Below are 22,408 nucleotides of genomic sequence, written 5' to 3'. Positions count from 1 at the left end.
CGACGCCAATCATGTTCTTTTTGCCCGCTAACGACGCGAGACTTTCGGTGAGGCCCAACAAGTTGCGGGAAAACGCGAGACGTATGGAGCTTTCTAAATCTCGTTCGATTAGTTAGACCGCGGTGGGCGTAACGAAGAGGCAACATCTTCTGTTTTCGCGTGAATACTGACGAGAGCGGACACGTTGTGTCGCAAGGAGCGTGCAACCGACCTTTGTGTCCTCGGCAGATTACAATAAAGCGCACAATGTGAAGCGGGCTCTGCTTGATTTTGAACTTTACTGTGTACTATTGTGAGACATTCCAGCGGCTAAAAAGATACGGAGGAATGTAGAGGAGACAGGACGAACGCCGGATGTCTCGTCTCGTCTACCTTCGTCCGTGTCTCTTTAGCCGCTGGAATGTCTCACAATAGTACTAGCAACCAACTAGCCCAGCTTTCTACGCTTAATACCCTACTGCGTGTCGCGCAGAATTTAAGAAATTTTGATCAGTGAAGTGTTACCGTGCTGCTAAAGCGAGAGGGATTAATAGCGCAAGAAAAAAAAAAAAACGTTTAGATTTCTTTCGGAAGAATAGAGATAAAATGCAATTGCAAACAGTGTATGAAGCTCTCCTCTGTCCTCTCACTCGCTATCGCTGCCCCGTGCACTTCCTGCTGTATTCTCCCTTGCCCCCTTTAAGGCGAAATCCTTACCATTCCCATTAGACGAAATTCCGCCGGCGACCGGCGTTGGGGCCGAGAGGTGGTCCCAAAAAGATGGCATCGCATGGCCGCTGAAGCTGCGAGTGCAGAAACGGCGTGCACAACAGACACGAGGAGAAGCCACCAGCAGCAGCTGTTCTGGCGGCAGAATCACCTGGCTGAAATTTTACCGGTAGTTTCCTCCTACTGGCGGCTTAGTTCAGAACAATTTATTTTTTTTCACGATAGCTTACTCTCCTACACTTTGGAGTACTGGAGTAACAAATTCGGCAGATACTTTTAGGGCTGCTTACTTGCGAGAATGCGAAAGCATCATATGCAGAACGTCACAAGGGAGTAGAACAGAGCATGGTTAATTCAGCACGCTTCCGATCCCGCTGCGCCCACTGACCGCGAGGCCAGCGTGAGACACATTTATAGCTCGATCGCACTGGGTCGTCAGTCGTAGTCCTGGCGCACAAACTGTTCGGATGTTGAAGTAGAATGATGTTGCAGGCACTTCCGAGGTGGAAAACGTTTATTTCCTCTAGTTTACAGTATTCTTTTGCGGCTTCAAATGGAGTCTTCCATCTTCTCTTCAGGGTCGGTTCCCGTAGTCCAGGGCTCCGCTGAGGGTAGCTGCCCTGAGTGCACGCCTTACTAGTCCTTCTCGGACTTTCAGGATGTCGCTGGATAGCATCCTCTCCCACTGTTCCGCACTCAGGTTTCCTATTATGGCTAGCTCGTCTATTTTCTGGCAAGCCCATGTGGTATGGTATAGGGTTGGTTTGTCTCCACACCACGGGCACTCGCTCTTGTACTGCGTGGGGTAGATTTTACTTAGGATGTTAGGCACGGGAATGATCCCGTTTGTAACTGTCGCCATGCTACGGCGTCTTCTCTATTGAGTTTGTGTGGGGGGTGGGTATTTTCGTCTGATCCCTCTGTAGTAGTTAAGATTCTCTGTATAGCTTTGGGCTACCGGCTCGGGTTCCTCAGCGGGGTCGGGATTGTTGGATGCTCGGTTTGTTGCGTACCCTCGAGTTATCCTATCCGCCTCCTGACTTCCCGTAATGATGGTATGTCCCGGCACCCAAACTATCGTGTGTTTGGCCTGGTTGTTTTCGGTTTTGCCACTATGCGGAGCGCGCTGTGGCTGATTCTGCCGTTTAGGTAGTTGCGGCATGCAGCTCGTGAGTCGGTGAGTATGGATAAGGACCTGTCCGAGAGTCGGACTCTGGCGGGCAAAAATCTTGATCCACATATCAATGCAATGCATGGTGGTCATGCGCAGATGCATTGGCCAGGATGACGCGGCGCCGAAATGAACTTCCGTGCCGAGTCAAAAGATGTTCTGATATCTTCCGAATTTAAAATTGGAAGGTGATGAGTGGAAAGTGATGAGTGGCTGAGCCCGGGTGCGTGCATGCAGAGCGCCTACTTTTATGCGTAGCATATTGCAGTCACTCAGTTCAGCCCTTGGGCGCGGCCGGGCAGCCACCAAACCACGTGACGTGACGTCACGTGGTTTGGTGACGTCACGTGAAAAAAGAACCAAACCACGTGAAAAAAGAAAAAAAAAGGAAAAAAGAAGAAAAAGAAAGAAAAACGGCTGAGCATGGTGTTGGTTGCCACCGCCCCGTTTCAAAGGGGGCGCTCCCGTCCGTCCGTCCGTCCGTCCGTCCGTCCATCCATCCATCCATCCATTTAGCATTCTTAATTCCCTTGATGCCATGGAAATTTAACTGCCGCGGCCGGGATCGAACCCGCGTCTTTCGGGTCAGCAGCCGAGCACCATAACCACTGAGCCACCGCGGCGGATGTAGGGTATTATTTCCGGGCTTGAATATTTCTTGCTGTTCGCGGTTTTATGCATGAAATGCTTTTAGCTCCCGTTGTCGGCCGTGTGGTGACGTCACGCCGAGACCGAGAGCCAGCATCCGGAGACTGAATTCCACACATCCGGGAGCTGAAACAAGGGCATCCGGGCACCGTACGATATTTTACGAGACTCATACGTGATCTGTTAAGGGCTTTGAGAGAGGGCCGCTTAGAGCAAGAGGGGAGCTCCAGGGCGAGAAGGGCTTTGGGCGGAAAAACTGCTTCCGCGCCGTCCCCAAGGATGGCGCTGCGGTCCCACACTCGCGCATGTAAAAGACCGGCCGCTGGGCCTTCAGCTCATGACGTTTCCCCCTTTGGCAGGCAGATGTATACACGCTCGCGGAGTATTCGAACGCGGTGCATATACATTCTTGTCAGGCCTGCGTCTCGTCGTGTCCGCGTACGCTTCTGCATCGTCCTGCATTTCAATGCCGCCACCGTCACAGCTGCTTAAGCCGAGCAATGGAGCCTGATGAAAGGAGAGGTAGGAAGTGCCTTGCGGAAAGCGATCGCTTTGCGAGTGATACGCGACAGCAGAAGACTGCTGTGGCGTAGAAGACTATTGCAGGCGATCGCTTCGACGCAACAAGAAGAGTGTGGTGTGGTGTGTTGAACACTAGACCCATTTCAAGATTTTGATTAGTACCATCTACAACCAATGTGTTATGCCCGTAAACATTTCATGCTTACTCTACTCTCGGTTACGGGAGAGGCAGAAATTTTTTTGTTTTGCCCGCTGGCTTGAAATTTTTTTAGCAGGGACTGCTTCGCGGCGAGTGCGAGCGACGTGCGGAAACTTTTCTGCAGGCTAGAGACGACGCAAAACTTGCGTGCATTGTATGGTGATAGAATTTAATGAATGCGGACCAAATGCGCTTAGATGCGACATTCCTTTTAATAGACTTTGAATGTTTGAAATGATACACAGCAAACCTTTCTTTGCTCGCGGACAGCATAACGAGTAAACATGACAAGGATGACGCCAAAAAGTTGGCGGGGGCTTCGCTTCGGTTAAGCCTGGTAGGTTGCGAAAGCGAGCGCAGCGCCCCTAACGGAAGGAACGCGGCGCGCCGCGTCTAAAGAAGGAACGCAGTGCGCCGCGTCTACAGGTCACGCGTGGCTACCAGCCGCCGCTGCGCGACGACTCGACTCGGTAGCCCATCTCTAACCCTTTTATGACGTCACGCTATGACGTCAATAGGCATGGCATGACGTCATAGGGCATTCTAAATGTCACGCGTGGCTACCGGCCGCCGCTGCGCGACGACTCGACTTGGTAGCTCATCTCTCACCGTAGTATGACGTCAGAGGTCATTATAATGGTCAAAAGTGGCTACCGGCAGCCACTACGCGAAAGGCCGTTCATGAGCGTAGTATTGATTTCACAATAAAAATTGAAGTTGGTTATGACTGATAGGAAGTTCGTCAGTGAAGGTGAATCTCATGACATTGCGACCAAGTGCGTGTCACCAATAGCGCCGCCATAAAAAAATTGCTGCCCCTTCAAAGCACGAGGTAATCATCTGCATATCGGAACATGTGCACAATTTGATCGGTGCCAATTACTTACTCAAGGAGCGGTCAGTTTCAGACTAATACAGGTTTCAGGTAAAAAAGAAAAGGATGACATAACTATAAAGACGCTGAAGTAGACATTCTCACTCACGCCACCCGTGGTTCTGCCGAAGGGGCTCCGCTCATTTGAGACGCAGGGCCAGACGCCGATTACGATGACCCTGAGGTGATAGCGTCGATCTCGCGTCTAATAGTTACGGATAACCAGCATACATCCAGTCCTGCATTGATGACCGCTAGAAGGCACAAGTTCTTAAGCGTCGGTACTAAATGCAACACATACAGATCCGTCAGCACCTTTTCCTCCTCAGTAGCGTTGTCCATATGCTCTCCGTCCACACTGTTGGGTGCAGGCCCGAATCCACCGAAGACGAACACCCGTTGTCCAAGCACGCAGCAGCCATGACAGTACCTGGCGGATGGTCCTAATCCGCTTGGCGTCACTTCCGTCCAGCACGACTTCTCGAGATCAAAGTTGTGCATGTCTGCAAAGCAGGTGTCTAGCCGTCCGTTGTAACCTCCAAAGATGTAAAGCTCTCCGTCATACACAAAGGCAGCGTGATGCTTGCGACCTTTGGGACGCACGCCTTCCACTTGCGGGCGCACCCACACTAAGGTGGTAGTTTCTAGATAGTACAAACAATTGTCGTGGCAGTCGTTGTCCTCTGCGTCAACTACCTGGCCACCCCAGATGTACATGCGGGTTCCGATAGCGGACGCCGCGTGGAAGTAACGCCGAGCCGGGGCCTCTCCACTGGTCGTGACGCGATGCCACTTCATGCTTTCCAGGTCTAGAAAACATACATGTTGCGAGGAATCCATGCCGAAGCCATCAAAGACGTACATCCGCTGACCCAACAGGCATGCCGAGTGGGCGATGTACGGTCTAGGCGCTTGCCCGTGCATATATGGACGGCTCCATGCCATGGCATGGGTGTCGAAGCGGTATATGCCGTTAATCCATGGCCTGATGTTCGATTTGCCCCACACGTAGGCGCAGTGGCCGTAGGCTACAACGCTGTGGATTACGAAGTCAACCGGCCCACCGTCAGGGGGCGACTTGGTCCGCAGCATATCCCACCGGTACGATGCGGGGTCAAATATGCCGACGTCGATGAGGTAGCCCGAGATTCCATCCAAGACCGCGTGGTGGCTGTCGAATGAGTAGACCTTCCCGTCGATGGTGACAGACTTGCGGTTGACGCAGTTTGGAATGGAGCTTAGCCGCACCGTCCACATAGTGCGATAGGAGCCACTGTTTTCCGATGGTGCGTCCGCGCACGCATGCACTGGGTTCCAGCAAGTCGGGTAATGCCCGTTTCACATGATGCGATTCTTGCCACAGCGCACTGCGATTTCAGCCGCACTGCGACAGAAGGGCACGCCGCTCCCGTCGCAGAGCGGCTGCGGCAGGCTTCAAACCAGTTGGTCGCACGCCGCACAGTCGCAGCGATCGTTGCGAACGAAGCGGCCGTCAGCCAATAGAATTCAGAGGTGTGACATCACAGGAAACGACGTAGCGGAAGCCTCATTGTAGTTGCCTGCAAAAGCAAAAAATTAAAAATACCTTCTTTGCATAAAGTACTTGATATTTTAATAAAAATACATTAATTCAATAAAAAGTAAAATTTAAGCGTGTTCTACGTTTATTATTGGTAAATTATGCCGGTGCCGCTCGTGCCGCACCAACAGAAATCGCAGGCGCCGCAAGCATGTGGAAGGGCTGTCGCGACTGGCGCCGCTGCGACACTGCGACTGCACCGAAGTTTTTCGTGCGCGCCGCATCATGTGAAACGGCCATTAGTGTTGTCTTGCGTTCCTCAAGCCTTTCTTAGCTTTAGTGTGGTAGCTGCTAATGCACCATTGGACGCTACCACGGCGTGGCATCTGTTCCTGGGTTCACGCGCAGGAGAAGGAAAGCGCGTTAGAAGGCTGTAATGGTGAGAGGGAAAAGGCGAGAAAGGGAACACGCTGAGCACTTGGTGCGTGCGAGGGGAGACTTTTTTTCTTCAGCGCTGCTGAACGCATCGTTTCATGTAAGTGTTTGACGCGCTAGAAATAACTTGCCGCTTGACTGATAAACAGTTTTAAGGCGAAAGCCTTTAATGCCTCATCGTTGTAAGCAGCAGTTGTCGACAGAAAATGTCACGCTTTTCAATTGGTCGAAACGGCCGTGACGTCACAGTGCGCGAATTTCAAACGGGCCAATTGTATACTTTGCCTATACTCCGTTTCATACATCAGGTGCAACGCTTTCAAAGCTAGCGCTCTTTTTTGCGCAGTCTTTATCCGTGACAGAAAATAGTGCGTTGCTTGTGGTGAGCGAAAAATAACAAATGCTTTGCCGACAGGCTTCCTGGATAATACATTTGTCATCAGCGTGACAAAAAATTACCGACGATTACGTTACTTCCTAATGCGAAATTTGAGCGCAGCAAATAAGCTGTTTCACCTTTTCGATAGATTGAGGCAAAGGAATCGAGCAACACATGTATGCGCTATCACAGAATTTTTTTTTTATTTTTCACACGTATTCCTTTAACAAAGACTGCACTAACAGTTCTTGACAGTCATGAAGGAAGCTTTGTGGTCGGAGAAATAGAGTGATATATGTTCGAATTGGTACACCAATGCTTGATTCTCAAAGACGAGATCTATACAAGTGCCTCGCGAGGTTGTCACAGCCGTGGGACGCGTTACGAGCGAGAGGAACGGGATGTTCTCCCGCATAAGTGTTAGGAAATTGCTGTTTGTCTTTATGTCAACATTAAAGTCCCCCACTACTAACATCGGTGTGGATCGATGGACGGTTAATGCGAGTTGCAGGAAGTGCACGACGTCTTTCGTGAGTGCGGTAGGGGCGAAGTAGGCAGCTACTACCAGCAAGCCGTTGGGCAACTTTGCGGCGCACAGTTCGCCAACTTCATGTGACGTGCCAAACATTTCGACTGGTATTGCAGAGAGACCTGTGCGCAAGTAGATAGCGACTCCCGCCGCTCTGTTGTGGTCTCTGCGAGCACCACAGCAGTATAGGAAATCTATGATTTCGAGAGGCTCTTCGGGATCCATCCAGGTTTCAGCAAAGCAAAGTACAGAGGAATGGCGCAGAATGTGATCGTGGTGTACGTCCTTGGCATGTGCGGCAAGGGAGCGTACGTTAAGAATGTGGTTGTGAATGATGAATCAATTGCTGCCAGCGAATGACGCGTCCATTGGCTGTCTGCGTGTGTTACTGATGTGTGGTTAACATGTTAAGCTTCGCCTGTAAGAGTGGAACGCGACAGCGTCTTGCAACGCTGCCAGGGAGTCCACAGAACGCCATCGCCAATTCGGCTGTACGCCTTGCTGGACGGTAAATTTATTTTTTGAGGAAAGGAAATGTTCTCTCGCATATCTGGGTGGACACCTGCACCTCGCCGTACGGGAAAGGGGGAAGATGGGAGTGAACGAAGACGCCGTATTAGCTAGACGCGCCTTTGTTCATTCCAAACCATTCAGCTGGCATTACGGAGTGGCTAGCGTGCTCGTATCGCACTCCGGAGACCCTGGTTCGATTCCCCAACTCGACCAATTTCGTTCTCGGTTTTATTGATTTATGCGGTCTAACTAGAAAGGTTAATTAGGCTATTTCATATTTATATTATTGTATTTCTATCCATCGTGTTCTGTCATTAACCTGTCAATTGTTGGAACTGTCTAGGATGTTCGACACAACGTATATGAAACGAGCAACGTCTTACTGAGTGGGGAAGTGCGTGGTGGTGGAGGGAACGCGGCTTCGTACTTATCTGTTTTTTTCAGCAGCGTCTCCTTCCGCGGTCGCTGCGGCGCGCGTCTTTCTTTTCTTTTCTTCTGACCTCTTCATTCTCCTGTATATTAATTAGGCTAATTGATTAATTAAGCAATTAACTAAACTCAGTCCAACTTAGCTGCAGCATCACTATACGATCCCTTTGATTGGTTGCATGGTTACTAGCCAAAGTACAATTGACCCCATTTGAAATTCGCGCACTGTGACGTCACGAGCATTTCGACCAATTGAAAAGCGAGACATTGGGGGCGGAGCTGGTTACGAGGCCGACGCCGACGCCGACGACGACGCGAAACCCAGGAACGGACGCCAAAGAGCTGCGCTCTAAAAACGATCTTATTGCGAGCGAATCGGTCCAGATCTGTGATTTTGTATTTTGCGTTTGTCTTCTTTTTCCGCTTCACGTTTTCGCTGTCCCCGCTGGCTGCCGTGTTTACTCTTTCCGTCCGCTTCCCTTTCACTTTTGAGAAAATGGCGTCCAGCTCAGTGGCCGCGGCCAGCCCTCCTGTACGCATTTTCCCGAAGGTTCGTGCACGCCAAGCAAGTAATTGCGAATGTGTTCTGCCGCACCACGATCCGTTTTCCGGTGAAGTCTGTTCGAGAAGTGCTGAGTTCTGTGAGCGAGGACACCGGAGTATCTCCCAGTAGCGTTGCCAAAATCAAGGCGGAGCGTCTGTGCGGGCCTGTGGCGTCTCCGAAGACAAGACCTCTTGACGTGAAGAGTTCAAGCTCGCGAATAGTCAAGAATGACAGCTTCACAGTACGTGCCATCCGTCTGAAAGTGTACAGTATGTACGCGAAGAGGGAAGTCCCAACACTGGGCAGTGTGCTAAAGGCTGGCAATGAGGACGACGACCTGCCGAACTTCAACAAAACCACATTGTGGAGGTTGATGAAGGACATCGAACGCGCTGTAATATTCAAGCGATTCTGAACAAAACGCGTTTTCTCATTCAAGTCACGCGAAATTCAACTTGCGATGAAAAAAAAAATGTGCGAAAAAAAAAGTTTCACCATTCGGAATTCGAACCCGCGCACCCCCATTGCCTGTCGACTCTCGGGAGCGACGCGTTAGACCACACGGCCACAAAACAGTGCGGAGTGATACACCTCTCTTTATTTTTTTGTGCGGACTACTTCCGTAGCCTTAACAACGATGCACATGATGTATGAAACGGAGTATAGTAACCGTGCTACCAATTGAAGGGATCGTATAGTGATGCTCCAAGTGAGACTGAGCTTAGTTAATTGCTTAATTACCCAATTAGCCTAATTAACTGTTCTAGTCAGGCCATATAAATAAATAAAAACGAGTAGGAAATTGGTCGAGCTCGGGAATCGAACCCCGGTCTTCGGCGTGCGAGACGAGCATGCTATCCACTACGCCATGCCAGCTCGACGGTTTGGAATGAACAAAGGCGCGTGTAGTGAATACGGTGTCTTCGCTCACTCTCATCCTCCTCCCTTCCCTTCCGGAGAGGTTTAGGTGTCCACCGAGGTATGAGAGACAGATACATTTCCTTTCCTCAAAAACCAATTTACCGATGAGCGAGGCGTAGAACCGAACAAGCAATGGCTTTCTATGGACTCCCTGGCAGCGTTGCAAGATGCTGTCGCGTTCCACTCTTAGAGGCGAAGCTTAACATCTTAACCACACATCAGTTACCATGCTTTAGGTAAAAAAAGTGTCCCCCCCCCCCTGAATTTTGACGGGTGTTCACCGAGATATGTGAGACAGTTACTGCGTAATTCCCTTTCCTCAAATACAATTTTCATTTCCTTCATTACGGGCCCTCTCTGTCTTCTTTCACTCCCACTTCCTCCCTTCCTCTACGGTGCGGTTCAGGTGTCCACCCAGATGACAGAGAATTACTGCGCCATTTTCTTTCCTCAAAAAGCGCTGCATTCAAACGGCAAGGCATCGCGCCGAACGGGTGGTGGCGTTCCGTGGACTCCCTGGCAGCGCTACAACACGCTGTCGCGTTCCACTCCTAAAGGCGAAGCTTAAGCGTCATTAATTAGCAGTTAATTAGTATTCCGGCATTAATCAGTAAATTAACAATTAATTAGTGATTTCTCGTCACTTAGTAATTAGTACTCAATTATATGTGACGCCACCAGTGCCACAGAAGCAGCGAAAGTGGTTCGGAAAACGCTTTCGCCTCTACGCACTTTAGACAGTCAAAGTGCCCCTGAATTTTTATGACTGTTTCAGAAGACACGGACATTTCGGGCGCTGTGTACGACTAAATATGAGGCGGCTACAATAGTGCGATCGCCAGCACAGAGTTGGCGAGACCGGAAGAAAATGCGAACATATGCGGCAAGCTGCAACCGATGCCGCCGAGAGGTAGCGTCGTGCTAGGGACGCGGATGACGGGTAACGTGGCAGCAGGCGAGTTAGCTCGAGGGTTACGTCAATCGAGCATACTCAACACTGCACCACGGGAACCTTTGACTCAGTTACCCCCACGTACTCGGACATAATTGATCATTACAGGGGTCAGCGGAAACGCTACCCAGCAGCACACAAAAGGCTTGCCAAAGAGGAGGCGGTCGACTGGCGCAGACTACAAACCGGTACTTACCCGCACCTGCACAAACTACACAAGATTTTCCCTACACAATATGCAGACGAATGTCCGTGGTGTCAGGGTAAACCTACACTAGAACATGTCACATGGACCTGCCCTAAGGCAGACTTAGAGCCAAGAATAAACAACCCGAGTGTGATGCAGTGGGAGCACTTGCTGGCCAGCGAGGACGAGGAAGCGCAACGATTCCTTGTGCGCCGAGCCACGATGGCAGCAGTCAAGTGCGGCATCCTGGACCAACAATCGACCACGGCGCCCAGTGTCCCGTATGGGTGAACACTAAATTTATCAGCAATAAAGTTTTTCTATACATGCATCCATCCTGCACGTCAGCAGTAGGCCAGAGTACCTTTGGAAAAAATTCAGGGGCACTTTGACTGTCTAAAGTGGGTAGAGGCGGAAGCGTTTTCCGCACCACCTTCGCTGTTTCTGTGGCACTGGTGGCGTCACATATAATTGAGTACTAATTACTAAGTGATGACAAATCACTAATTAATGGTTAATTACTGATTAATGCATAGATACTAATTACCTGCTAATTAATGACGCTTAATCTTCGCCTTTAGGAGTGGAACGCGACAGCGCGTTGTAGCGCTGCCAGGGAGTCCACGGAACGCCACCACCCGTTCGGCGCGATGCCTTGCCCTTTGAACGCAACGCTTTTTGAGGAAAGGAAATTACGCAGTAACTGTCTCACAAAATTCAGGGGGGCACTTTTTTGACCTAAAGTGTGGTCACTGATGTGTGGTTAAGATGTTAAGCTTCGCCCCTAAGAGTGGAACGCGACAGCGTCTTGCAATGCTGCCAAGGAGTCCATAGAACGCCATCGCCCATTCGGTTCTACGCCTCGCTCGTCGGTGAATTGGTTTTTGAGGAAAGGAAATGTATCTGTCTCTCATTTGTCGGTGGACACCTAAACCTCGCCGGAAGGGAATGGAGGAGGATGAGAGTGAGTGAAGACACCGTATTCACTAGACGCGCCATTGTTCATTCCAAACCATCGAGCTGGCATGGCGGAGTGGATAGCACGCTCGTATCTCACGCCGAAGACCGGGGTTCGATTCCTGAGCTCGACCAATTTCTTAATCGGTTTTATTTATTTATATGGCCTGACTAGTAAAGCTAATTAGGCTAATTGGATAATTAAGCAATTAACTAAGCTCAGTCCCACTTACTTGGAGCATCAATTGGTTGCATGGTTACTAGCCAAAGTACAATTGGCCCCGTTTGAAATTCGCGCACTGTGACGTCACGACGGTTTCCACCAATTGAAAAGCGTGACATTTTCTGTCGACAACTGCTGCTTACAACGATGAGACATTAAAGGCTTCCGCCTTAATACAGGAATCCCGCGCTAGTCTACTGAGCCGCACCCGGCTTCGAACCCGACTGCGGCTGCCGCCTTTCGATGGAGGCGAAACGCAAAAGGCGCCCGTGTGTTGTTGTTGCGACTGAGAGAAATGTGAAAAGGAAATTGCACGGGCCTGCCAACTGGCTCCAGCCGAGCCACCACCGCTGCCACGTGCAGATACAGGAGAGTGAAAAGATGGGGAAAGAGTGCAAGAAAAGAAAAATTACGAGGAACTTTAGCGACTAAAGTGCTGAAAGGCGAAAGCCTGAGTGCTGCATTCTGCTACACGATTGTTCACTTCACATTTTGTTGGTGTATTAATTAACTACCAATTAATGACGCTTAAGCTTCGCCTTTAGGAGTGGAACGCGACAGCGTGTTGTAGCGCTGCCACGGAGTCCATTGAACGCCACTACCCGTTCGGCGAGATGCCTTGCCCTTTGAACGCAACGCTTTTTAAGGAAAGTAAATGGAGCAGTAATTCTCTGTCGTCTCGGTGGACACCTGAGCCGCACTGTACAGGAAGGGAGGAAGTGGAGTGAAAGAAGAAAGAGGGGCCGTAATGAAGAAAATGAAAATTGTATTTGAGAAAAGGAAATTACGCATTAACTGTCTCGCATATCTCAGTAGACACTAGTCGAAAATTGTATTTGACGAAAGAAAGTTGCGCAGTAACTGTCTCACATATTTTGGTGGACACCCGTCAAAATTCGAGCGTAGTGACATCCCGACTATTTGGACCAGTCTGAAACGCGGACAAATACGCCTTGCTCGTCAGTAAATTGTTTTTTGAGGAAAGGAAATGTATCTGTCTCGCATATCTTGGTGCACACCTGAACCTCGCCGTAACGGGAAGGGAGGAAGATGGGAGTGAACGAAGAGACCGTATTCACTAGACGCACCTTTGTTCATTCCAAACCATCGAGCTGGCATAGCGGAGCTGCTTTTTGGATTGCAAGAAATCAGTCCATGCTTTCCCGAAAATAAATTCGGGCCGGTCGTGCGTCTTTGTCACAATGGTAGCCTGCCATTCTGGAGCGCCATATACAGTGGAGGCCCAAGAGCATTATGAGATCAAAAGGTGCCCCATCCTCATTATCAGTGCTTAAATAGCGAATTCCGTGCGCGTCAAGTGGTAGCTCTTTCTTTATGGTCCTTTGTAACACATCCCAAAAATAAACCCCTTCCCAGCAGTGCAAAAAAACATGGTCTATTGTTTCAGGCTGTTTACAAATTAAGCAGTTCGATCCCCACGGTAAAAAGAAATCCTTTCCCTCTAGAAACTTTTTAACTGGTAACGTCCCGGTATGCAACTTAAAAAAGAAAGTCTTTACTCCTGGTGGCACCTGCATTTTCTTCACCCTTTTTAAAACATCCCCTCCCGGGCCTCCACTGTACAAGGCCCTGTACATGGGCTCTGGGAAAACAATATCACAAAGATCATTGTACAACTTTTTCCTTTTGCTTTTCCACAAATAATCGGTGGAAAAACGTGCCGAAAGAAACCGAACGCTTGCTACAATCTCTTTGTAGTAACCAAAAGTTCCACCAGAGAGCTCTTCTGTGGATACCACAAACTCCGGCAGCAATCGCCGCAGCTTCACTTGGCACACGGTGCGCAAGAACGGGTCTGTGACGTCGCGAAAAAACAAAAAACGGTTCACCAGCTGCCTCAAAAAGAGGTGCCCTAGCCCTAGCCCCCCATCTTTTACCCTCCGGAACAGGTTCGTTCTGCTACAACGTTCCCATTCGGACGCCCATATGAAAACTGCAAAAATCCTGTGTAGCTTCTGAACGTTCACACGCGAGCAATGCAAAACCTGCATCACATACCAGAGTTTGCTAATAAAAAAAAGATTGCAGACTGTAGCTCTGGCGAAAATTGAAAGACTGGTGCCTTTCCATTTCCCAGCTCGGTCACGTGCGTCTTTAGTTTGCTCTTTCCAATAGTCCTCGCTATCGCGATAAGCATCGAGCGGAACGCCCAAATACTTGCCCGGGGTCGTCGCCCACGGTACGTTGGCGAAATGGTCCGGGTGGGATGGCCACCATCCATGCCAGAGGCCAAGGCACTTGGACCAGTTAACCCCGCTACCTGTGACTTCGCTGAACGCGCGTACACACCCGACAGCTTCACTTATGCTCCCCTGATCAACCGTAAATACTGCAACGTCATCTGCATAGGCCAGCAGCTTAACTTCAGCTGCTTGTAACCTAAAGCCATTAATACTATTGTTTTCTATGATTTTCATGCACAGCGTTTCGATGTAAATACAAAACAAGAGAGGGCTGAGGGGGCAGCCCTGACGCACCGAACGCTGCACGCTAATGGGGGCCCCCAAACTCTTGTTAACAATCAGTCTCGTCGTGCAGTTTCGATACGCCAGGGCTACACCCTTACTGATAACTGAACCGACGTTCACATGGTCTAAAACGGTGAACAAAATTTCATGAGAAACTGTTGTGTCCCCTTATCGCTTTTGTGTGTGTGCGCCCCCTCCTAACGACCACTCGCATTCCCCTCCTAACGACAGTTCGCATCCTCCTCCTAACGACCACTCAATCCTCCTCCTAACGACACTTGCCCCTCGTCGCACGCTGTCACCAGATGCCCCCCCACGGTGCGCCCCCGCACCCTCCTCCTGTTCTGGGAAGCCACTCCCTCCCGTGGACGCTTCTCAGCTCCCTCCTTTCTTCGGGCGGCCAGTTCGGCTCCTGCCTCGGTCGACGCTGGTCGCACCCTCATCGGCTTTAAATAAACGAAGTCTTAAAGTACCGTGTGCGTCTTTCGCTGCATTCAACACAGCGACCGGACACGACAGTGGCGACGAGAAAGTGGATTCGACCCGCGCTACGCAACGCTATTGACAAGCCATGGCTACGCGAGGGTTTCCCAATCAGATACCAGAGTTCAACGGCTCATCGTGGTCATCGTGGGTTGGACGCCTTCAGTTCTACTTTGAAGCTAACAACATCACAGACCCAGCCTTGAAGAGGGCCAACCTGCTGACGCTGTGCGGGGAGCAGACCTACGATACTGTCTGCGCCCTTATTCAGCCAAGCACACCAGCGGCAGTGTCTTACGACGACATCGTAAAAGCGCTGCAAAAGCACTACGACCCAAGGCCATCCGAGGTCTACAGCCGGGCTCGCTTCCAACGACGAGATCAACTGGGAGGAGAAACTGTGAGCGCCTACGTAGCCGCGCTCAAGAAGCTCGCTGCCGACTGCAATTTTGGAACGCTGTCGACAACAGCTACCGGGCAGGAGGGAGACGCAGCTTCTTCTGCTAACACCACCATGCTTCCCTTGGACGTGATGTTACGCGACAGATTTGTGTGCGGACTGAGTGACGAGTCACTGCAGCAGCGCCTGTTCGCTGAGAAGGACCTCACATTCAGCAAAGCTTACGACATCGCCGTTCGAGCGGAGAGCGCCGGTCACCAGCAGAGAGGGATTCGCCGGAACACCGAGCCGGTACACCAGACAAGCAACCAGGTGCGCAAGCCTTCTGTTGTTGTAAAATCGGTCAAAAAGGCACAACGCTGCTGGCGGTGTGACGACCAACACAACCCCCAGGGATGTCGATTCCAGTCAGCCACGTGTAATTTTTGCCACAAGCGAGGGCATATCGAAAGAGCATGCATTACGAAACGGAGACTTGCCAAGATAAAGTCACCTTCCCAGCCTAATCACAGCGTCAACGCCTCAGAGAATACGCCGCTATCTGATCTCCATGGAACAACATCAGCAACACCATCTGTGTTGTACGACCTGAACACCATGAATCTCGGCACGCGACCGAAGATTTTTACAGAAGTAAGCGTACATCACCAGCTGATTAAGTTCGAGGTGGACTCCGGCGCAGCCTGTACTCTGATCAGTGAGGACACGTTCCGAACTTCATGGCCATCTGACGCACCCGCCCTGCAACAAGACGACACGCACCTGCGAACGTGGTCAGGACAGAATCTGCCACTATTGGGCTCTGCCAACGTGCAGGTTAACTACAACGGCCAGACCCATACGCTACCTCTGCTTGTTGTGAAGGGCACAGGATCAAGCCTTCTAGGGAGAAACTGGTTCTCTCCACTAGGCGTGATGATATGCGGCATACACCAGACGCCGAGCCACAACGTGGTTGAGCAACTGCAAGAGAAATACGAAAGAGTATTCTCGGAAGAGATTCCAGGAAACGAAGGGCCCCCGGTCACACTGGAGTTGTTGGACAACGCGCAACCCAAATTTCTGAAGGCCAGGCCGGTGCCGTTTGCTCTCCGAGATTCAGTTGAAAAAGAGTTGGACAAACTGGAGCAGCAAGGTGTCATCGAGCCGACGCAGCATTGCATCAAACTCTCAGCGTACGACTACGCTCTGGTCTACCGCAATGGGAGTAAACATCAAAACGCCGATGCGCTAAGCCGTCTGCCACTAGACGCAACTGTTGACGAACCATTTCCACCAGGAGACGTTCTGATGTTCGAAGCACTGCCAGAACCTCCGCTTACAGCAGGCACAGTTGCAGCATCTACGCAGAAGTGCGCAGCTCTCCGGCTAGTTTACACAGCTGTTCAACAAGGCAACGTGCATAAACTCAAAGGGGACAACTTCGACGCTTACCGCAGGCGAGCTACAGAGTTGAGCACCCATCGCGGCTGCATCATATTTGGGTCCCGAGTTGTGATGCCGAGAGAACTACGCGCACAAGCTATGTCTCTCATCCACGCCGGACATCGGGGCATCGTTGCAATGAAAAAGTGTGCCAGAAGCTACATGTGGTGGCCTGGCATTGACAACGACATCGAAACAGTGGTGCGAGAATGCAAGCCTTGCCAGAGCAGCCGGAGCGCCCCGCCGAAAGCTCCTGTCCCAGAATGGGAAAAGCCAGACACACCATGGCACACACTGCACATTGATTTTGCAGGACCAATTGAGGGCTGCACTTTCCTTGTGGTCGTAGATGCCTACACAAAGTGGCTTGAGATAAGGCAAATGGGACAGACGACTTCGGCAGCAGTCATTGACAACCTCCGATCACTATTTGCAACGTTCGGCCTGCCGCGCAAGGTAGTGTCGGACAACGGAACACCGTTTGTGTCTGCGGAGATCCTCAAGTTTTATCGTGACAACGGGATCTCATCAGTTACATCGGCCCCCTACCACCCAGCGACAAACGGACAAGCCGAGCGCTACGTAGCCGAGCTAAAACGCGCCCTTGAAAGAGATCAGACAGGCTCGCTGCAGCGCCGCCTTGCGCGCTTTCTCTTCAAGCAGCACACGACGGTTCAGAGCACAACAGGCGAGACCCCCTCGAAAATGATGTTCGAGCGTGAAATGCGAACCCAGCTCACAGCCATCCTCCCCGAGCCAAAGGCAGAGACGTTCCGGGAAGAAAAAGCAATTCCGCGCTGCGGCACGCTTAATGAGGGGCAGCGCGTCCTCGCCCGACAGTTTCTGAAAAAGCCACGCTGGGAGGAAGCTACAATTGTCAGACGCATAGGCCTGCGCTCTTGGCTCGTCAACATACATGGCACAGTAGCACGCCGACATCTCAACCAGCTGCGTAGATTTACGACGCCGTCTGAGAGCTGTCCGCCAGCGGAGAGAACACGTGCACCATTTTCCCACATAGCCTGGCACCCCTTCCCGGAAGAAGAGACTTCGCCCAGGACAGACCTAGGAGACACAGCGAACAACAGCCAGCCTACAAGTGTTTCTCCCCCGAGCGCACAAAGCCAGCGCGCCTCCACGCGTGAGCGCCGACCCCCTGCACGATACCAGGCAACTTTCTAAGGGGGAAGGAAGTGTTGTGTCCCCTTATCGCTTTTGTGTGTGTGCGCCCCCTCCTAACGACCACTCGCATTCCCCTCCTAACGACAGTTCGCATCCTCCTCCTAACGACCACTCAATCCTCCTCCTAACGACACTTGCCCCTCGTCGCACGCTGTCACCAGATGCCCCCCCACGGTGCGCCCCCGCACCCTCCTCCTGTTCTGGGAAGCCACTCCCTCCCGTGGACGCTTCTCAGCTCCCTCCTTTCTTCGGGCGGCCAGTTCGGCTCCTGCCTCGGTCGACGCTGGTCGCACCCTCATCGGCTTTAAATAAACGAAGTCTTAAAGTACCGTGTGCGTCTTTCGCTGCATTCAACACAGCGACCGGACACGACAGAAACACAATCAAATGCCTTTTCAAGGTCAATCTGAAGCATCGCTACTCGCCCATTGATGTCGTCACAGCTTTCAAGCACACTGCGCGCTTTGTGAATGTTGGAAAAAATTGAGCGCCCTTTGATTCCACATGTCTGGTGGGGTCCAACAATATCCGATATCACTGTCTGCAGTCTACGCGCCAATACCTTCATAAAAATTTTGTAGTCCACATTAGTGAGTGCTATGGGTCGATACGCTGTAACCAATTGTAATTTCTCTATATCATCCTCCAGAGTGGCCTCCAGAGGAGCCTCCAGAGTGGCTCTCAAGACTAGAGCCGTTGTGTATGTTGCGGGAATTTTAAGCTGACGAAGCCAGTCTCGTGCTGGGGTGGTATTCTCCCGGTGTCGCCTTTTGCGACATGTCGCATTCGCTCTTCGCTGATTGGCTCCAGCCGCGGTGACGGCGGCGTGACGACACGGACCCGCCTTCCTGCTACGTCATCGTGACGTCGCCCCAATTTACTACGCTTAGTCGAACAACGGAATGCGCTGAAGCGATTCGCGCGGGCTACGGGCTACCGTTAGCGCACGAACGCAATCGGCAGTTGCGGCTTTTGCGCCCTTGGCGTGAAAACATGGCGACGTCCTTTCAAGCGAGAGCCGCCCGCTTCAGCCAATTCAGCAGTCCTTGCGATTCCGGTCGGCATGTTTACCGGCAACTACTGGTGTTGTTACTTTTCGCTATGACTTACCTTGCTTTGACGATAAAGTTTAAGCTGCAATTCAGCCTAGTTTTTTAGATACGCTCTCGATTCTGGAGCGCGCAAGCCTAATGGGACCTCCAGCTACACTGCTACCGTCTGCAACTGCCCGAAACGCAGCCGAAACCTAGCACAACCGTCCAGAACGAAAGAAAAATAGATTTGGAGCTTTTTCGCGGTGTTTTATAGACTTAAATGAAGTAAAGCGAGTTTATATTAAATTTGCAAATGTTTTTTTGAACATTAGACGTCATGTGATGGCAAATATTCTTGCTATAAAAGATACGAAACTACTGCTGCTAGTGAATCAGCAGTGGTAAATTGTCGCTTCTCGGAGTGAATGAATGCACCGCAGACGAAAGTGCCGGCGGCTTTTTCCGTTTCTTCGAGCATCTCTAAGCACTTTTTTTAGGCCCCGCCCATATGCGACATGTCGCAAAAGGCGACACCGGCAGAATACCACCCCTGGTTGACCACGACAGTGTCGTATGTATATAGCGTTATGTGTATTTTCGTTGTGCAAAGTCATGAGCCAAAGACAGGCAATAAAGAAAAAAAAAAAAGCTGGCATAGCGGAGTGGTAGCGTGCTCGACTCGCACTCCGGAGACCGGGGTTCGATTTCCAAGCTCGGCCAATTTTTTACTCGGTTTTATTTATTTATCTGGTGTGACTAGAAAGGTTAATTGGACTAATTGGTTAAGTAAGCAATTAACTAAACTCAAACTTACTTGGAGCATCACTATACGATCCCTTTAATTGGTTGCATGGTTAGTAGCCGAAGTACAATTGGCCCCGTTTGAAATTCGCGCACTGTGACGTTACGACCGTTTCGACCAACTGAAAAGCGTGACATTTCTTGTCGACAGCTCCTGCTTACAACGATGAGGCAATAAAGGCTTCCGCCTTAAAAGAAAATAAAAGAAAAGGAAAGACGCGCGTCGCAGCCAGAACCGCGTCCGCCGAAGCGGACGCTGGCTGAACGTGTGCTGTGGTGGTGGTGGTGGTGAAAAACTTTAATCAAAGAGAGCTTGAGGGTTAAAAAAAAAAAAAAACCCTGCTGCATGGTCGGTATCCTTAGTCCGGGACACCGCATGACGAGGCCCCGTCTAGCGCCCGCTTGACCAGAGCCCTTTGGGACTCCAATGTGGAGCAGTTGAGGAGGGCAGTCTCCCATGCCTCTCGGATGGGGGTGGGGGAGGGGGGAAGGTGAGGATTCTGAGTACATGCCCACACCATGTGAAAGATATCGCAGATCTCTCCACAGTGCGGGCAGCGCCCATCTGTGTTCGGATCGAAGTGTTTTACTATTGCAGGACAGAGAAGGGTTCCTGTCTGCAGGCGCCGCAGAGTTCGCTCCTCCGCCTTATTCAACCCCTTGGCAGGTGCCGGGTAGAGACGGTGGCTGTCGCAATAATAAATTAGGATTTCACGGAACCGCAGAAGCGGTTTATGAGCTTCTGAGCCATGAGAGCTAGGATGAGGAGCCCGGTGTGTGAGCGCTCGGGCGGCCGCATCAGCGGCCTCATTGCCTCGTAGACCCTGGTGGCCAGGAGCCCAGATCACTTTTGTGCGAGTTGGATCGGCGAGAGCGCGTCTTAGAATTTGCGAGGCAAGAGGTGATATTTCGCCTGCAAGATAATGTTCACAGGCCCGGCGAGAGTCTGTGATAACCGTTTTCGATTTTGGATCGGCGGCAGCGAGAGCTATTGCGACTTCCTCCGCTCGTGTTGAATTTGGGGCCCGAAAAGATAGCCCATCGACATTCATTCCCCGGTGGACTACGGCAGCCGTGAAGAATCCCGCGGGCGACGGCCCTGTGATGTCAACGTAATAGACGCCTTCTTTATAGCCATATTGCCTCTCAAGCGTGCGAACCCGCGCTTGTCGTCTACCTTCATGTGAAGCCATGTCCATGTTACGCGGGAGCGGAGCGACCAAGAGCATGTGGCGCCACAGCACCGGGATGTTCTCCGTCCCCTCTGGTATGCATGTGTGTTGGATGTGTAAGCGGTTTAGCAGGCGGCGCCCAGGCACCGTCTGCGATAGCCGCGTATATTGGTTCACGAGGTGGGCCTCCCGCAACTCCTGATAGGAGTTTACCACTCCCAACGCCTTCAGTTTGGCGTTGGAGGTAGCCACCGGGAGGTCCAGTGCTCGCTTTGTTGCCTTCCTGATGATGGCGTCAATGCGCTCGTCTTGTTGTTTGGTGGTGCGTAGGTACGGCACGGCGTAGAGGATCCGGCTGGTCACGAAGGCATAGGCGAGCCGTAGCGCGTCCCTGCCCCGCAGACCACCCCGCTTGTTGGAAACACGGCGGATCATGCGCCCTACCTGTTCACCTATGCTCTTGAGTTTCGCTATGGTAGAGTCCGGCCTAAGTTTGTTATTGATGAACAGACCCAGGATCCGGAGCTCCGCCACTTCTCTGATGGGACCGCCCGACAGAGATATGTGTACAGACGTGTTGTCCTTGTGGTTTGTCCTGACGTGTAGAAGCTCTGATTTGGCGGGAGCACATTGGAGACCACAGTCGGCAGCATATGCTTCGACTATGGAGGCGGCCTGCTGAAGGCGGTCCTCCATCTCCCCAAGGCTCCCCTCGGTGGTCCAGATTGTAATGTCGTCTGCGTAGAGTGCGTGTTTTATGCCATCCACCTGAGCCAGTCGGCCGGGCAGGTGCATCATGGCGATGTTGCTGTGAGATGTCAGTGCACATTCAAGATCCCCACGGAGTCGAAACTATTCCGGAAACCTCCACTACGACACCTCTTTCTTCCTTTCTTCTTTCACTGCCACCTTCCTTCCTTCCCTTGCGCGGTTCGGGTGTCCAAAGTGATATTACTGCTTCATTTCCTTTCCTCAAAAACCAATTCTCAGATTTTACGCGCTTAGAACGCTGGCCGCAAATGCGCTGTTGTTGTGTTGTTGTGACTGAGAGAAGGATGAAAAGGAAATTGCACGGGCCTGCCTACTGGCTCGAGCCAAGCCACCACCGCTGCCATGTGCAGATAGAGGAGAGTTAAACGATCAGAGGAAAGAGAAAAAGGGAAGAAAAGACGCGCGTCGCAGCAACAACTGCGTTCACCGGAGCGGACGCTGCTGAAAAAAAAAAACAGATAAGCGGCCGAAGCCGCACTCGCCGGAGCAAGGACAGATAGCCGCCGCAAATACGCTGTGCAACAAGTACTTTTACATCCCGAGGTCCGGGTGCACGTGCCACTGGTATCGAGTACTTCATATCCGCATCCTGCCGAATTTGTCGCTGCATTTTTCGTTGCAGGTGGTAATCCTGTCAGTTTTAATGCAGAATGACTCCACGTTGAGAGTCTTGGTTGCTGCAAAATTCTCTGCGACATCGAAAGCATTCGAACCAGTACTTATTCTCTTAATTTCAAGGCATACTATCGAACCACGAGCATGGCTGCCCGTTCTCAGGAACCCTATAAGACTTCCTGCGACACTACCAGGACGAGCGTCCCTTCCGTGCCGTCGAATGTCCACGGTGGGGTGACAGTGTCCAGCACGCTGACCTGGCAGCTTATTGCAGTCGCGGATGCAGCGTGAACGAGAGCGCTTCTGACGACAACCAGAGCCACCAT

At 51.3% G+C, this 22,408-nt stretch overlaps 1 protein-coding gene across 1 annotated transcript in view; it reads right to left on the bottom strand.

The window, feature by feature from the left end:
- The window catches only part of LOC149335063 (endothelin-converting enzyme 2-like), a 67,115-nt gene extending 61,703 nt beyond the window's left edge, over window positions 1–5,412 (bottom strand). The window contains exon 1 of the mRNA XM_089551747.1: window positions 4,438–5,412. Within this exon, the coding sequence (XP_089407873.1) occupies window positions 4,438–5,379 (942 nt within the window). The 5' untranslated portion in view covers window positions 5,380–5,412. The remainder of the gene's footprint in view (window positions 1–4,437) is intronic.
- Window positions 5,413–22,408: the final 16,996 nt, after the last annotated feature.

The sequence above is a fragment of the Amblyomma mixtum genome, chromosome 7 (genome assembly GCF_055824585.1).
Source record: "Amblyomma mixtum isolate Tamu chromosome 7, ASM5582458v1, whole genome shotgun sequence".
Taxonomy (NCBI): Eukaryota; Metazoa; Arthropoda; class Arachnida; order Ixodida; family Ixodidae; genus Amblyomma; species Amblyomma mixtum.
This window is presented reverse-complemented; position numbering and strand designations above follow the sequence as displayed.